Source organism: Phytophthora sojae, assembly GCF_000149755.1.
Source record: "Phytophthora sojae unplaced genomic scaffold PHYSOscaffold_4, whole genome shotgun sequence".
Classification (NCBI taxonomy): domain Eukaryota; phylum Oomycota; class Peronosporomycetes; order Peronosporales; family Peronosporaceae; genus Phytophthora; species Phytophthora sojae.
In genome coordinates, this window is record NW_009258118.1 from 4,313,134 (window position 1) to 4,329,459 (window position 16,326).

Here is a 16,326-nt window from a genome sequence, read left to right on the forward strand (position 1 = left end):
GGCAGCATCCCCGCATGCTTGGCTGGATTGAACCACTGGCGGATCTGGTTGTAAAACTCTTCCATCGGGCACCGGCCCACGTCATGGAGTTCACCACACCCACGGCACACGAAGAGGCAATGATCACCTGGATGACCCTTCTTGCCGCACTTCTCACACGTCAACCGCTTCCAGCAGCCGAGATGCGAGTGCTTCTTGGATCCGCAGTGCGTACAGCGGCTTCGCTCGGATCCGTCAGCGTGGATCTTGGATCTCTGATCGCGGGAGGTTGGATCTTGCTACTGCCGGTCTAGAGGGTTCCGTTCCAGGGCTTTCGGCTCTTCCTCGACTGGTTTCGCATGGTCGTGGGAGGCAGACAAATATCTTTGTTTTCTCGGTCCTTGGCGTGGCGGTCACAGCAGTAGCATTTTCACGTGTTGTTCGTCGCTTGGATTTGGTCTTTTGGGCCACTGGAGCCAGCGATTCAGCCACACGTGTTGCTCGCCGCTCTAACTTGGCCGTTTGGTCCGCGGGAGCAAGCGATGCAGCCACGCCGTTCTCCGTCGCTGCAGCAGCAGCCACACTTGTTGACGTGGTCGTTTGAATCGCGAGGGCGGCCGATTGTCCCGCACTTGTTGGGCGTTGCTTGGTCTTGGCCTTCTGGGTGGGCGCAGTCGCCACGACCAACGTAACAGCGGACGCCTCGCGTTCTTCACCATTCGCCTCCGATGTAGGCACTTGCGATATACGTCGTTTAGACAAACTGGTCTTCCTCTTTGGAGACTTGTCGAGCTGAGCTGGCACAATGGCCGTGATGTCAGCAGCAGCACCTTGCTCCGACACCAAAGCAGCGAGCATCAAGCGTTGATTCGCCGCAGTGGTCTTCGTCATCGTCTGATCAGCAGAGGCAGATGACGCAACGATGAGTGCCTGGCTGGCTGCGCTACATCGATGCACGTTTGCCCTTGTGTGACATTGCCTAGGGCGCTTGTTCTGGGGGGGGGGGGTCGGGGGAGGCATCGACGGAAGTCGGAGGCGCTTTCTAAATGAGTGGCAGCGAAACTAAATCATTGTTATGATGTGGTCCACACAATACACTTGAGTCGTGTAAACTGTTCACGGCGGGCATAGCGAAGACAGCGTCAGCGGTCTCGGGCGATGATTATGCCATGAAAACTGGGGATATGACGTCGGAGCGGTGTGGTTCCCTATAGAGCTGTATGATAAAACAATGATCCATATGAAAAAAATGAATTGTACTCCGTTTAGCGATGGGATCGCCTCGCGATCTTTAGTGTTCAAGCTGGCTACTGCCAAGCTCACCGTTGCAAGCTCCAACTTCGACTCAAAGCCCACCAGCGTCGAGCTAGCGGTGGCACCTTGCAGAAGCAAAATTGACTCCAGCCCCCAGGCACTTCCTCGACCGTAATACATGCAGTCACGCCCTTCTTCACGCACAGAAAACTTCGTGCCTCCGCTCCCGCCTACAACACTGCCCTCTCTCACTCTCTGCGCTATCAACTTGTTCTTCTTCGGCGTATCATCGATCGTGAGTTGCTCCCACTCCCCGAAGGCGACCGACGACGAAAATATCAGCCGTACCAGCAGTAGCTGCATATCGCAACTCCATAGCGTAGTAGTAGATACATCACCGATCACCGCCGCACAAACTGGACCGCACCGCCAGCTATGATGCCCTTGGTAACGCACCCGGACCTTTGTGCCTCCGCTTCCGACGCCAACACCAGCACCGTCACACCCTGAGCGCTCAACCAGTTCACTACTGCGGGCCGTCTCGGGTGGACGTTTTTCACTTGCTCAGGGCGACCGATGACGCCAATACGAGCCGTACCATCAGCGACTGCATCTCACAGCTCCATATCGTAGTAGTAGGTAAATCACCGGACGCTGAGGCCCGCCCTGACGCGACCGCAACGCCCGCTCTGCTGGCCTTCGTGACGCATAGGGATCTTCAAGCCCCCACATCTATCCACAGTACTGATCACGGTCACACTCGGTGCGCGCAATTTGTTCTTCTTCAACGTATCGTTTTTCACGATTCGCCGACGGCGGCCGGGAACACATGTGCCACCGACGGCCGCTCCTTCAACCGTCGCTCGCCCAGCTATCAACGGCAGCTCACGCCACCGTCGGTCGCTCCTCGAGCCCTCGCTTGCCCAACGGCAGCTTACACCACCGGAGGCGGACACCCCGGGCCTTCTTCTAGACGATAAATCTTGTGCAGCGCAATTGCGTTGCAAGCAGTGCGCCAGTAACCGCTGCTTGCTGTAGGAAATGGAACATTGTACCATTGCTGATATCAAGAAATAAATATAGTATACAGAATTCAATACAAGCTCGGGGACGTAGTTATGGCGCGCGGTAATCGGCGGATCGCCACGCATTGATTGCCGCACGCTAAATGCGTCACCCCATCAGCAAGATCCGTCCCGGTCGACACTAAGCTGTGTCCGGTGTTCCGAAGCTCCCTGTGCGTCAAGAAGGTCAAGCCAGCATGCATTGCGGTCGAGGTAGCTGCGTTGATGTATGACGATGCATGTGCTACGATGTTATGGAGCTGCTAGACGGGGTGTTTGGGCTCGTGTTGGCGACGTTGGCTGCCCTTGGCCAGTCAGAGCAGTTCACCGCCGAGGATACGCCAGTGGAGAACAGGTTGAGGTTGGATGGTGAGGCCGTAGCCTGTATTGTGGGCAGACGTGGAGGCACCAAGCTTTGTGTGCGCCACGAAGGGCAGGACAGCATGCGGGTCAGTGTGTTGATGTCCGGTGATGTATCTACTACTACGATATGGAGCAGCTAGATGCCGCAGCTGCTTGTTTTGCTCGTGTTGGCGTAGGCGATCGCCCTCGGTGCGTGAGAGCAGTTCGCCGACGATGGCACGCTGGTGATGAGGTCGCTGTTCGTGGCTGTAGCTGGTATTGTGGGTGAATGCGGATGCTCACAGCTCCGTGTGCGTCACGACGGCCAGGAAACGATGAATTGCGGTCGTGTTGTTGCTAGTCTCCCGTATCTTCGCGGGAGAGACCTGCACCTGCGATAACTCGGAGCTGTTCCCGGCGGGCATGGCGAAGATGGTCACGGGTGATGACTATGCCATGCCAACTGCGTCGGGGCGATGTGGTGCCCTATAGAATATGATACCTTTGTGGAGAAGCGCAATTCCCGGAAAAGAGTTATGGCAGTGGATGAGACAGGTGACGGATCTGGACTCAGATGGATCTGGATCCAGACTCAGATGGATCTGGATCTGTACCCATGTGATCCAGATCCAAGATGGGTTCAATTCGACATCCCAGCGTAATCGTGGAGTGGTGGACACGACTCGACGGGCAAGCAGCTGACACGCAATGAAGGTAAAGAGGGTCCATAGAGTCGGTAAGTACGGATGGGGTGATAGGATCCACATGGCGATAGGATTTTGGGATAGGAACGAACTTAAGCATAAATCAGACCCGAATTTGCCTGGAAGAGCTCAAGTGGTCCGGACGGCTCGACGGGGAAGCACATATTGGCCCCGCACGACTCGCGCTGTGGAGATTGGATTTGGCCCCACACGACGTCCAAGGAGTTATCTGTTTGGCCGGTGCGTCCTTCTCGTCTCAACTGTCAACGACACCGTCAATGGAGGCGGCAAACACGATTAAGGAAGACCTGCGAAGGCAACGTAAAGGACAACAACCTCGAAAGGCAACAACCCGGCCGGATCCAGATCCAGGCCGCCAGATCCAAGTACAAGACCACTGGATTTGGAATACTACTGCGAGCAGAGTGAAGTTTTCCACGCTGCTCCACCCACATCCCCGCGTCTCGCCCAGACTGTTCTCTCTTCAAGGCTCGGACGCTTCGGAAGACACCAATGCAGATCCAGCCCTACCGACGGGTACACAAGGTGACACAGATCACGGATCATCGGGGGACCCCCTCCGTAAGTCGGTGTTCGGGCGCAGTTGGGAAGTTGGATTGGCAATCTCGCAGATTAAGCTACCAAGCGTCCACAAGCGGTATCTCCCCCCCCCCCCAAAGACCAGAATTTGCCTTGTACAACGCAAGTGCTTCCTCCATCGCCTGGAAACGGGAACGACATTGGCCCTACACAGCGTAGAGAGGTTAGCGGTAGCAGATCTAGTGTTGGTTGTAAGACTGGAGTAATATATTGGCCAGATCCAAGACCTTCCTAGTGAACTACCTGCAATTGCAGATCCAAGATCCACGCTACACCACAATGGTGCGCGTGCCCGGATCTTCTGGTGACTCGGGATTTCACCGTGAGTCCCAACAAGAAGTTCGAGTGAAGAAGGAACAAGGGGATCAAGCGTCTTCGGGATCGGGATCGACGACGACGCTGCTGAATGAAACAAGATCCACGGATCGGCAGAGTACAAGGAGGACCTCTGTCGGCGGAACCGAGATGGATCCAGACATGGATCCAGAAGAGAAACCTCAACCTCCTCCACAGGTCCCTTCGGGGACCCCGGTGGATCGCGACAAAAGTCAAGATCCACTAACAAAACAAACCAAGGCTGGCCAGGATCGGTATGCATTTGCTGACTCTCCAGTGAAACAAGAGCCCTACATCTTCCATCCAGACAAGACCCAGACGAAGAAAACCGCTACGAGAAGGAAAATGAAGGCCCCGGAGCTGGAGGACGAAGATCCAGAAACCTCGGCCCAGGATGGATCCGAGGCATCATGGATCCGTCATCACGAGAAGAAACTACGCAGCTTTCTGACAGTGGATCCAATTATGCAGAAGTTCGGTGTGAAGCAGATCGGAGCCCTGCAGGGACCCCTGACACTTCCGGCAGCCGTTAATCGTCCAGGAATTTTGCCCGAGATGGAACGCCTGATGCAGCCGCTGAGGGATGTTGGTCTCGTGGCTGGAGCGTTCGACGCGTCAGTGATGTACGAGATCGATCCAATCCAACTCCGTGCCACGACGGAGATGATGTTCAACCGGCTGAAGGTGCTGGTAGGCGAGATCCAGCCGAAGCCGGATCCCACAATCCCGGATCCAAGATCACTACAAGAAGGATCCACAGGATGTCGGACGTCGTCAACTTATGTGTCGGCTGCAGAGCTTGGGTCGGACACGTCTTCGGAGTCGCGACGCATGTCACTTGAACCATCGGGAGCCTCGATGCTACGCGCCCGAGCCCAGATCCAACGCGAAGCAAGTCCTCAGCCCCGATCCCAGCCTCGATCCAAGAAGCAGTCAGCTCCATCGGTGGATCCAACAGCGACGGCATCAGGATCCGACATGTCGACTAGTAGACTGGAGTCGTTCTTCCAAGCAGCTATGAACAGGTTCTTGAAGGAGCAGGGAGCTTTGACCCCAGCCATGACACCGGGGGCGGTTCAGAATCACGGATCCCAAGATGTCGAGATGGAGTTCACTGGATCGTCGGATCCGGATCCACACTGGGAGTTCGACCCTGACGACATTGACTTCCCGGCCCCAGCACGCGCTACAGTAGCCACCACCGCGACCGGATCCACAGGTTCAGCCCTGATCCAACGAGTCCGGATCTCAGCGGTCTCGGATCTGAAGGAGTTCTCTGGCAAGGACCAAGACGAGGATCGAGCGAGAGCTTGGGTTAGCAAGGTGAAGTCTGCGTTCCTCCGCGATCAAGCACCTGACGAAGAGAAGTGCCTGACCTTCGCGGATCTGCTGTCTGGATCGGCGCGGAACTGGTACCGCCAGCTACCTCGATCCACACGCAATAAGTGGCCGGATCTCCTTCGCAGCTTCCAGACGCAATACTGTTGATTGGGGATCTCCGTCGCCCGCCAGTACTATCATGCTCGCAAGCGATCGGACGAGTCTCCGCTGGATTATCTCTACCGACTTAACGTCGCCGGACTCCGTGCTCGACTCAAGATCAAAGACGGTGGATCCAAGGAAAAGCGGGAGCATGTGGACCATTTCATTGTGACTCTGGGCGATCAGGATCTGGCGGATCGGCTGACATTGCTCCGACTGCCGGATGCTGACGAGTTGGAAGAAGTCCTGCGTGCCTTGGATCGGGCGAAGAACCGACAGAAGAAGTCCGCGTATGGATCCAGCAAGTACCGACAAAAAGCACCAGCGACGCCTGCGCCGGCCGCTCCAGCCAAACATGTGCGTGCGATCCAAATCCAACCTGACTCGGGATCCGAGTCACAGCCAATGAGCGCAAGGCCATCCGTCTTTCGAGGTCGCAACAGCGCCAGCGGCCGTGGGAGGTAAGCGCAAGGAGAGGGACGAAGACGACGACGCGCAGAAGAAGAAGAACTTCGCGGCCGCCGTCCTGAAGGCTAAGAAGATGAGCGCAGCGCATGGTGGGCCTATCGCTGCACTCGGAACTGCTGAAGAGGATGCCCCCTACGAGCAACCGCTGCGAGCGCCTCTTTTCTCAAGCCAAGTTGGTGATCACGCCACAGCGGGCGTCGTTGTTGCCTGAGAACTTTGAAATCTTGATGTTTTACGTGCGAATAGGCGCTGCTGGGACGTCAAGTTGCTGAAGTGCTCCTCGGAAACATGCGTGGTTGTAACTCCATACGCCGACTGCCCGTGGTTAGCCAAGGTTCTGACCTGCCAAGAGCTGAATCGCGTGACGATCATGGAGACTGGTAGTCACGAGACAATGGCTCGGGACCCTCGCAAACCCCAACTCCCCCCCCCGGCTGAAGGACTACGGGCGCGAAATGGCGACCCAAGGACTGAAGCCGGCCCGAATCCGCATGGGCATGGCTGGGCGATTTGGGCTCACTGAGACGGAGATGCCTACCCTGCGTCAAGTCCAGTGGTTCGTCAGCAGCTTCACCAAGAAAAATCTCCACGGAAACGACGACTATGAGGACACTCGGGACCAGATCGACCAACTGGCATTTGGACCAGCGACAACCGATACCCAGCCGTTCTCGTTTGGTTGGGACCGGGACGGCAAGGGCAAGTCATATGTGGGGAACGGATCCGACGAGCACCCGTTTTTGGTGGGTCTCACAACGAAGATCTTGTTGCGCAACGCGGCTCGAGACCCCAACTCGTTCGTGTTCCACATGGACGGCACCTTCAAGTTGAACCAAGTGGCGTACCCTGTCATAATTTGTGGTGTATCGGATCGCGGTCGCTCGTTCCATCTGGTGGCAGTGTTTATTGTCTCCCAGCGGCTGGAGGGGATCTACGTTCAAGCGCTAACCGCCCCCCCCCCCCCCCCCCCCGAAAGATGTTTACCGCGGTGACGGAACAACAGCTGCTGCTCAAGTATGTCATGGCCGACGCGGAGGCTGTGCAGCTAAACGCGGTCAGCCAAGGTTTTGGTGTCGACTCCGACCTCACCTACCTGATGTGCTTTTACCACGTCATGGTCAAGGTCCACGAACGCATTAAAGCCGTACCGGACCGTTTGTGCGAACAAGTGGTGGTCGATATATACGACTTGCACTTCGCTCCCGACCACCAAGTGTATGACGAACAAGCCAAAACGGTGCTCGCGAGGTGGTCGGCCGACCAAGATCTGAAGGTGTTTGGCACCTACTTCAACAACGTCTGGGTGAAGAGTGAGTTCAACCACTGGTAGTGTTTCCACACTCCAGGTGGTTATGCCACGACGAACAATCCCGTGGAACAATTTAACCGCCTGATTAAGCGTGACTACACGCTGCGTACCAAGCACAAGATTAGAACGTTGATCCGACTGCTCGCGGACTGATGTGGACACCAGTCGGTGACCCCTCGCGCCTTCAAAGAAGTCCCTCAAGCTACACAGCAGCTGAAGGCCCGCGTTAAAGAGTTCCGGCAGCGCGACCTTCTTCGCGACATGGCGCTCAAGCATCGAGCTCCTACTCGCATCCCCGACACCCAATGCTGTTCGTGTACTGTCGCGAGGGTGTCATCGGGTGTATCTACCCCGAATTGGGTCGAAGCCGCGAGGTGGCCCCAAATGGGAGCCAACTATACGCGAATGGAACAAGAAGGACAACCCGATGGTGGCTGGCATGTGGACGTTGAGCGACTAACCTGCGGATGCAAGTACAACTTCAAGTTCGCCATCTGCATCCATGCCTTCGCCCTGCAGGTCAAGTATTACACGGGGCTGGACGGAAAGCGGATACTGGTCAACCGTTCTGTGCCTAGGAAGCGACGCAAGTCGCGTGCCAGCGGTTCCCGCGTTCCTGCTGGACGACCCCGTACCAACGGGCATGCACTGAGCACTGACTAATGTTAGCTGTTATGTGGCTTAACTAAAATAAAGTCATGTTGCACTTCCCATCCGTTATAGCGAAACTATTGCAAAACCTGTAACCTACGCGTATGCCTCCTCCACTTCTTACGTGCTACTCATTTTCCAATTGTCTCCTTCCTCCTCCCCAAGTACAACCAAGATGCAGGCCGCCGACTCCGCCCAAGAGCCCCCCAACGCGTTCAAGGCTTTTTTCAATTGGTGCACGGCTTACCTTAAGGCACGGGGTGGGGCAGGCTGGACGAGGCAGCCGCCCGGTACTTGAGGTCGTGGGGCGTAATCCGAAACGACGCCTCGAGTACCGGAGACGCAATCAAGCGCCTGTTGGACGCGGTGCCCAAGTACCGCATCACTAAAGCCCTACCCGTCGAAGCTGCACAGCAGGGTGACGACACAGGGGAGGCGGAGTGAGTCCTACCCACTGGCGTCGACCTGCAAAGGCGACCGACATACCAGATGCAGACTATTCTCGACGACCGGCGCAACAATGGAAGAGTTGAATTCCTAACGAGTTGGGAGCCTACATGGGAGTCTGCCGGCAAACTACCCTCCGCAGAGATAAAGAAGTACTGACAGCGCAAGCGCCGTAAGGTTGAGCGTGCTTTCATCGAAGCAGAGGCAGAGGAAGACTAAATCATGGAACACACGTAGGAAATAATCACTATCTTAGTTTCTACTCAACACTTAATACATTTTACTTCCTACGCTAATTGCACGGAACGAAGTCTTGCAGGCGCTGGCCGTGTGCAAGTAGTACTACACATACATGCCACCAGCCTGCAGTCATCAGCTAGAACGGTACAGGGGGGTTGCCCTTCAACACGTTCTACACAAGCTGTAGACTGATGCCACGTACGTTGAGTAAAGCTTCTTCAGCCAGGAGCCGCCGACTGCGCGGCTGAGGCACGCCGCGCCGGAGTGCCCGCCTTGGGAGCCGCCGTGTCGGCTTGGGCATGCCTCCGTGCCGGCCAGAGTGCGCGGCCGAGGCACGCCGCGCCGTTTGTGCAGTGCTTCGCCGATTGGAAAGTGGGGCAATTTGGAGCCTTGGTGGGGACGCGTGGCCGGGCCGCGGGATGGGTGGCCCTCGTCCTTGCTTCCCCCTGCCTCGACCACGTCCTCGTTCTTATCTGTCTGGCACCCGCACATTTTGGGTACCACCTGTTTGTCGCATTGTGTATGTCCTATTTTGTCATCCACTGGCAGAAATGATAGAGCATGGAAGATTCGCCCCGTCCTCGACACGTTGGAGCAAACCTTCAAGAATGGGTACATACCTAGGTCAAGTTTGTCGTTCGATGAGGGAATGCTTCCACCTCACTCGAAGTTCAACAGGACACGGATGTATATGATGGATACGCCTCACAACTGGGGAGAAACTATTCATGACATGGTGTCTAGAACGTCATATTGCATGAGGTAGGATTTGCGTCATGCTGGAGAAAATCGCATTTTCAGCTAACAGTATGGGTAAATCTTTCTACTAATCATAGGTTGGAAGTCTACTTTGACAAACAGGCACATCTTGGAGGTAAACAAACTATTGACGACAAGTCAGAACCTGCTGCCGTTCTACGGAATCTTGACAAGGTACTTCCAACCGAACAACAAGACCACAGAATTGTTGTAATAGACAGGTTCTACACGTCTGCCGCGCTGGGACTTGAGCTTTTGTCAAACAACACTTACGCAGTGGGCACAATTCAGACTCGATGTATCGGGTTTCCAGCAGAACTGAAAGAAAAGCGTAAGAAAAGGCCTGACGATATTGTTCGGGGCTCGTACGCGCTTGCCCGATGAAAGGCTGTTCCCGCGATGATAGCATGTTGCTGGTGGGACTCGAAGCCGGTCCACTTCCTCGCAACAGGTGCCAGAGTGCAGCAACTAACTACAGGTTCGTGTTGTGACAATATTCTCTATCAACCGGATAAACTAATATTGTTTTCAACGATAGTTCGAAATATCTGGGTGGACATTCCGTGCCCGAAATTGGTGATGACAATATGAATGATGTCGATGTCCACGATCAACTGCGTCAACAGCGGTTTTCGGTCCAAGAGGCATTTAAGTTCAAGAAGTGCTACAAAAAGTAAGTGCTTGGATGCATTTATTACAGTGGTGGGTCCATCTTGTATCGTATGTGTATTTGTAGTCTGTTCCTCGGGCTTCTCGATCTAGCGCTTGTGAACAGGGCTCGGAAAATACCATACTATATTGTATTTCCTGGGCCAAGATCACAATAATAAATAACGCAATAGCAGCAAGAACAATAGATAATCATTGCAAAATACTCAATGTATTGCAAGACCTTACATCGCTCTCCGCAAATGCGGAATCACTTACGAGGAGCCTGGTATCGCATCTTGTGGGGCCTGTTTAGGGCGCATACGACGCAGGGTACCAGTTGACTCTTCATGATGATGAAGACCTTCATGTCCTCTACGAGCAGCTGGGAGTCTTCGCGTGCCATGTCGCTGCAGATGGTTGTCCACTGGTACTTGGGGGGCATTGTGAGTCGGGCTGCGAGCTGCGGGCTGCGGGGGCTGGTGTGGCGGGTTGTGGGGAATACTGTGTTTTCGAGTATGCAGGAAGATACACAGAGGCAACCAGAAGATATGAGGTAGATACAGCACATATACTGGTTGAAATTCGACTGTTCTCGTAGATACTATTCGCTGATATTCAGTGGTGTGTAGTAGCCCGAGTTTGGTGTGTTGGTTCTACGCGCGGTGTGCCGCGCGTTTTTAGTGTGGTGCAGCATGTACTTGATGTGCACCACGCAAGATTTATGTGTTTTCACATATGTTGTGTGCCAAGCCATTTTTCTGTGTGTTTTCCGGGTTCTGTCCCAGTGAATCGGTGTTATCCGAGAAGTGCAGGTGTTGCATTATCTCGTCGAACCTACATCGCACACTACTTAGTAGCAGTTGGCAACGAAACCGAAGGTTTGACTGTATACCTGTTCCATGGCATCCATGCGCCAAACGTTCCTTAACCCTTCTAGCCCCAGATCTTATTCTGTATCCTACAGAATAAGCATTAGACTTGATTAAAGTATCCTTCAAAACCTGTCAAAGATTTGCTGTTGGAAGCCCTTTCGCATCTTGCGGTCAAGCGCTGGGTACATTGTGCACAGAACAGCTACGAAAGTGAACAAAACATGCTCAATGTATCCACCATATGCCGAAATGGCGAGCTTCTATTGGTCGTGGCGAGCGTAGAGCACGCTCAAAACCTCGTAGGAACCGATGAGGTTGTGCGCTGACTCCGCAATCGATTTGCCAATCGGGCCACACGGGAGAGCTCATAGCGTCGTCTGGGTCGGATCACCAGGTCTGGTAATCAACATCGCAACGTAGAATCAATATACCACTAGTACAATGTTACAGAGCACAGTACACGCTCTCGCTTACCTGTAGATCACAATGGCGCTCATCATGATCGTCTTCGGCCATGGTCCTTGGCCACTTGGGCGCGCTCGACGGGCCCCAACAAAGCTTGCATTGCGACGTGTTGAACAGCGCAGTTTCGGAATGAAGGAAAGTACGAGTGGCTGACACGCGGCGGTTTTAGGCTTCCACCCGAATTTTCAAACCTGTTGGTGGTCGTCTATTACCGCGGAATAAACCCCGTTTATCTTCCCATCGCTAATCTAACAGGAAGATGTGCACAATACCGGCTATACAAACATCCATATGCGAAGTTCGAAAGAGAGGACAAGTTTGCTGGATATTATGTCCTGTGACAATGCGTATTCTGTAGGATACAGAATACGGGTTAGAGGGGTTAAGGGACTACCCCAGCTCTTGTTGTGCTCCAATGGCTAGATAAGCGTCGTTTATGGGGACAGAGCATACATGCGATCAAGAGCCCAAACACAAGCGCATACTCATGTGGTGCGAACGACTCCATACGGCTTAGTCGCTCTCGTATCTGGGCCAATGACTCAACGTCCGATGACCTTGATCCTCGGTTTTTGCATCGTAATTGGCGATCTCGTATTCTTCGAGCTCGCGCGATGAGTGTCCGGGCTGCGTACCGATTGCTCTCCTCTGCAATTTTACGCACAATTTGCTATGGAAAAAAGAACCAAAACAAATCGAACGGAGGGTCAGCGATCTTGAGAGCCTCATCGGACGGACCCCACGCGCCGTTATACAGTCCATGGTACTCAGGTCTTCTATCGGTCGTTCCCGGAACTACACAAATGGTAAGTCATTAGTATCAATATCATGCCGTACAATTATACTAGCATTCCAGCCAGCGTATTATTTTGTACTTTTTCCCTACAAGAAGTCTCCCATGCCTTGATCTCATCTCGATTTTTTGCCAGCTTCAGCAGCGCGTCGTCGTCATAAATAGTGCTGTCGTCCATACAGTCGAAAACCTCAAATTGGGATTGCATATCTAAAACGGACAACGCAGGCCAGTCCTTGGAATCTCCACTGTCATAGTCTTCATAGGGACCGTCGGACTCAAGTCTGGTATATAACCTGACATCCTCATCGCGGAGCACATTGACATCAGCAGCCGTAGCTATTATATTCTCTCTGCGCTTGGCGCGTTGCATATCGTTCATTGACAGTCCATTTTATCACCATCACTTCCTTCTACTTCCTCGGAGTCGCTTTCGTTAGATTCATCAGTCTCCGAGCCGATAAGCGCCTCAGCACGTTCAAGCAGCTCTAGGTTTGACATCGACAGAGGGTGGGTGGACCCGACTGTGCGTTCCTCAGCTGGTTTGGGCGCGCGCCCTGTGCGTCGCTTGGTGTTTTGAGTGATCGGCACATAGGCGTCAGCTACACCACCCTGTGTCGCCTTTGTTTTGCGCTTTGGCCTTCCCCACTAATAACCTGGATATTACAGGCAAATAACATGTTCGTTAGTAGTGTCCAAAGGCACATGATTAATACTGAAAATAATAACATACCTTCACAGCAGCCGTCTCGAAGCTGGGAGAGTGCACGATGCTTGCCGTGGGGCCGAGCTTTGACTTAAGCAGCGGGAAGCGCTCAACAATAGAGTCGGACAGCACACGCACATCTGCAAGTGACAGGTCGTCGGACTGGAGTGCAACGGTGACCTGTCAAAAATCCGTAGGTCCTCGAGAAGGCTCTTGATACGTATGTGCATTGCCGCCTTGGGGATGAGATCGAAGACAACCTCTACTTGCTTGATATCGTCCCGGATACGAACGTAGCGCGCCAACATCTTGAAGGTTGAGCCCCAACGGGTCACGTTCAGGCGCAGCGGCGACAGCTTCGTCTGGTCCTTCAACGCAGCGCGATTGTTGATGGTGCGCAACGCTTGCATCAGCGCGCTCACCGCGCGCACATCGTCCGTGCAGTCCTCCAGGTACTTGTTCACCGCCAATTTAAAGCGGTGAGATGCACAGCCAATCAGCGGGACCTCGAGGCGTGTCGCAGTTGCTCGGTTGGTGGCTGGCGCAATTGTCGCCAAGCAAAAACGCCAAGCTCTCCAGTGATTGGTTGTATTTCTCGAACACGCGCGTGATGAATGCGCAATGCGCTGGGACCGTCAGATCGCCCTCTCCCATTTGTGCAATAGCAAGGAGCGGTTGCTCAAGTTTCCCGTTCTTGCAGAACACGCCAAATACAGCAACATAGTGCTCTAAGTTGCACGTCCAACCGTCGTACATGGCGCCGCACACCCCTTGCATGTCGACACCGATCACGCCCTCGACAAGCGCCTTCGTAGAAGCCAGGTAGAGCTTCAGGGTCTTGGAGCAGGTGGGATCTAGGGCAGACATCGCCCAGGTGATTGGGTCGTCGACCTCACTGAGGGGCATGTTGCGGTCGACGACCCACGCCATCCAGCGGTACATGTTGGCTGCCCTCGGGTTGACAAAGCCAAAGGCGGAGAGAGATCCAGCCTGGCTGAGCTGATGGGCTGCGTAGTCCTCGACGTAGTTGGGGTACTTGTCCTTGAGATGGCTGAGCAAGTTGGCGTAGCCACTTGAGGGAAGCTGCTGGCGGCGCGTGCCGCAGTAGTTGCAGGCGTAGTAGTGGTCAGTTGTCGCCGCGTAGAAGAAGCGACAGAGGTCGCGGTTCGTGGTCGAAGTCATAGCGTGGAGAACGGTGGGGGCTCCAGCAGGGCGAATAGGAAATGAGAGAGTGAGTGCGCGAAGCACAGGTTGGTTGTACGGTGGAGAAAGCTTGACGTTGCCTCTCCAGAGCCACTCAAGTTGTCGTTTTGACCGGTCCGCTTGGACCGAACCGACAAATATTATATTACCGATATATTGGTGTCGATATCAATAATATGTATTCTTCATATATTACAATAGTTAATAATTCCGTACAAAAAATAGCAGTACTATTGATATGGAATAATATTTTTCCTAGCGACGCCTACATTGCTCATCGCGAATACCACAAGAGGCGAGGAATACGTGGTTTGTCACATTCGGAATTTCATACTACTCCACATGCTGATCTGCTGACGACTCAACCGAACGATATGCTGGATGGCTTGGTATAAATCTGATGTGTGTGTGTGTGGGTGGGGGGAGGTGGGTATGATCTGGCATTTTTCTCCCTTTCCCCTTGAGCAAAAAACCAAAACGACGTCTCCAGCTTGTCCTCTCCTCCGACATGTGCACTAATTTGTTGACCTCTGCTATTAAAATCAAGTGGACATGTCGAAGGTACATGTCGGAGAATATGCCCAATGATAGCATTAGGATTTGATCCCAGCCTGACTTTTTCCTCCTACATACAAACTTATATATGTCACTACGTCGGAGTATCTGACGAGCGAACATGGTCACAAACAGTGGGAATGAGGGGTTAATTACGCCTACGACCAGCAGTGATTTAAAAGTCGGGCATTGCTTTATCGAGCTGAATGGTTGGTACACGCGCCGCAGCTCGCACCTGGAGCGACCACTGTGGTTGATGAGTCTGTAGTTCAGTAAAAAATGCAATGGGCCTTTTTGTTATGTATGTGGACCAGTTGAGAGCGGCGAAGTTTATATCTACGCTGGCAGCATCCCTGATTTTGAAAATGAGGACACTGCGCAGATCTTGGAGGGACGCTTCAACTTCATCTACGGAGACGCGCACGGCGTCACGTATCTTTTGGACCCTCGCTATCCTGAGCGTGGCATGGACAAGAACACGCTGGCGCAAGTGAACGGCTTTGTCGTCGCCTGAGACAGTAGGGCTCTACGGCTGTAAAGTTGGTGAAGTATCTTGGCATGAGTCGGGACACGTCGAGGGAGGCGAAGCTCATGAAGGGCAAGAAGCGGGCGATTCTCGAGTATTGGCGCGTAATGTTTCGGTCCCCTCTTACGCGAGCTTGCGCTTGTCGTGTTCTCTGCAGCCTGTTCCGGTGCGACCGCAGAGCGAAACGTCTCCGCCCAACAACTTCGTACACTCGCAGGCTTGTAACCGCGCCAGGGACCCGATCGTCCAGAATTTGGTCTTCACATTTTTCAAAACGAAGAACTTCGACGACTAAAACACAAGCCCTCCTACGACATGGTTGAAGATCTGGCGAGCGCAAGATTGGAGGTCAAATCGAATGCTAACGAGGACAGCGGCTATGAGTACTACTAACCCGCTGGTAGCGGCGATAGTAGTACAGGTGCTTTAGGCGTACTCGACTAACAGATGAATGTTTAGGCCACGGTAGATTAACATGCAATACCACCACTGCCTACCCTTGAGACGGCTTTTCCCGACCCCATAAAGTTTTCGCAGCCTCAAAGAAGTCGAATCGAGCCCGACATTTTGATAGAACAAGGTCGTGTCTTGTAGGTTATCGACATACTGTTTTCGACAGGTAGTTCATGTAAGTGCTAACACTTCAGAAATTCGGTTGAAGTTGTTTTGACCTTGGCATCAACTTCAGACCCCCCCCCCCCAAAAAAAAAAAACTGAAAGTAAAATAACGACCGCAAGCTTAAATCGATGATTTTGAAACGAATTTATTATTTTGCAGGTTATGTAAAGTCACATTATGTACACTGCTGTTTTTCAAGAATTTAAATTTTATAGTTAACAGGTGCACAAAAATATAAAATATATGGCTCGAGATTAACATCGAGAGTGGTTACTTTATGGGATGTTCCGCTGCTATTTGC

General features: G+C 53.3%; 8 protein-coding genes across 8 annotated transcripts; 5 read left to right on the forward strand and 3 right to left on the reverse strand.

The window, feature by feature from the left end:
• Positions 1-409: 409 nt before the first annotated feature.
• Positions 410-1,596, reverse strand: PHYSODRAFT_300822 (hypothetical protein; the record flags this gene model as incomplete). Its single annotated transcript, XM_009528693.1, has 3 exons — positions 410-449; positions 494-1,041; positions 1,303-1,596. 3 exons carry the CDS (start codon positions 1,594-1,596, stop codon positions 410-412), a joined length of 882 nt encoding a protein of 293 aa, XP_009526988.1.
• Positions 1,597-2,551: 955 nt separating this feature from the next.
• Positions 2,552-3,131, forward strand: PHYSODRAFT_331844 (hypothetical protein; the record flags this gene model as incomplete). Its single annotated transcript, XM_009528694.1, has 3 exons — positions 2,552-2,765; positions 2,859-2,915; positions 3,001-3,131. 3 exons carry the CDS (start codon positions 2,552-2,554, stop codon positions 3,129-3,131), a joined length of 402 nt encoding a protein of 133 aa, XP_009526989.1.
• Positions 3,132-4,222: 1,091 nt separating this feature from the next.
• On the forward strand, positions 4,223-8,201 carry PHYSODRAFT_331845 (hypothetical protein; the record flags this gene model as incomplete). The annotated part of the gene is made up of 7 exons (XM_009528695.1): positions 4,223-5,602; positions 5,792-6,118; positions 6,195-6,401; positions 6,476-6,553; positions 6,670-7,065; positions 7,233-7,532; positions 7,704-8,201. 7 exons carry the CDS (start codon positions 4,223-4,225, stop codon positions 8,199-8,201), a joined length of 3,186 nt encoding a protein of 1,061 aa, XP_009526990.1.
• A 1,554-nt stretch (positions 8,202-9,755) lies between these two features.
• PHYSODRAFT_503576 (hypothetical protein) lies at positions 9,756-10,019 on the forward strand (the record flags this gene model as incomplete). The annotated part of the gene is made up of 1 exon (XM_009528696.1): positions 9,756-10,019. A coding segment is annotated over one exon (264 nt), but the record flags the coding sequence as incomplete, so codon positions are not given.
• Positions 10,020-10,462, forward strand: PHYSODRAFT_499899 (hypothetical protein; the record flags this gene model as incomplete). Its single annotated transcript, XM_009528697.1, has 3 exons — positions 10,020-10,117; positions 10,174-10,308; positions 10,372-10,462. Coding segments are annotated over 3 exons (324 nt in total), but the record flags the coding sequence as incomplete, so codon positions are not given.
• A 1,543-nt stretch (positions 10,463-12,005) lies between these two features.
• PHYSODRAFT_498616 (hypothetical protein) lies at positions 12,006-12,281 on the reverse strand (the record flags this gene model as incomplete). The annotated part of the gene is made up of 1 exon (XM_009528698.1): positions 12,006-12,281. A coding segment is annotated over one exon (276 nt), but the record flags the coding sequence as incomplete, so codon positions are not given.
• A 513-nt stretch (positions 12,282-12,794) lies between these two features.
• Positions 12,795-14,304, reverse strand: PHYSODRAFT_331847 (hypothetical protein; the record flags this gene model as incomplete). The annotated part of the gene is made up of 4 exons (XM_009528699.1): positions 12,795-13,064; positions 13,150-13,302; positions 13,389-13,660; positions 13,869-14,304. 4 exons carry the CDS (start codon positions 14,302-14,304, stop codon positions 12,795-12,797), a joined length of 1,131 nt encoding a protein of 376 aa, XP_009526994.1.
• A 697-nt stretch (positions 14,305-15,001) lies between these two features.
• On the forward strand, positions 15,002-15,701 carry PHYSODRAFT_331848 (hypothetical protein; the record flags this gene model as incomplete). Its single annotated transcript, XM_009528700.1, has 4 exons — positions 15,002-15,140; positions 15,195-15,370; positions 15,421-15,510; positions 15,585-15,701. 4 exons carry the CDS (start codon positions 15,002-15,004, stop codon positions 15,699-15,701), a joined length of 522 nt encoding a protein of 173 aa, XP_009526995.1.
• Positions 15,702-16,326: the final 625 nt, after the last annotated feature.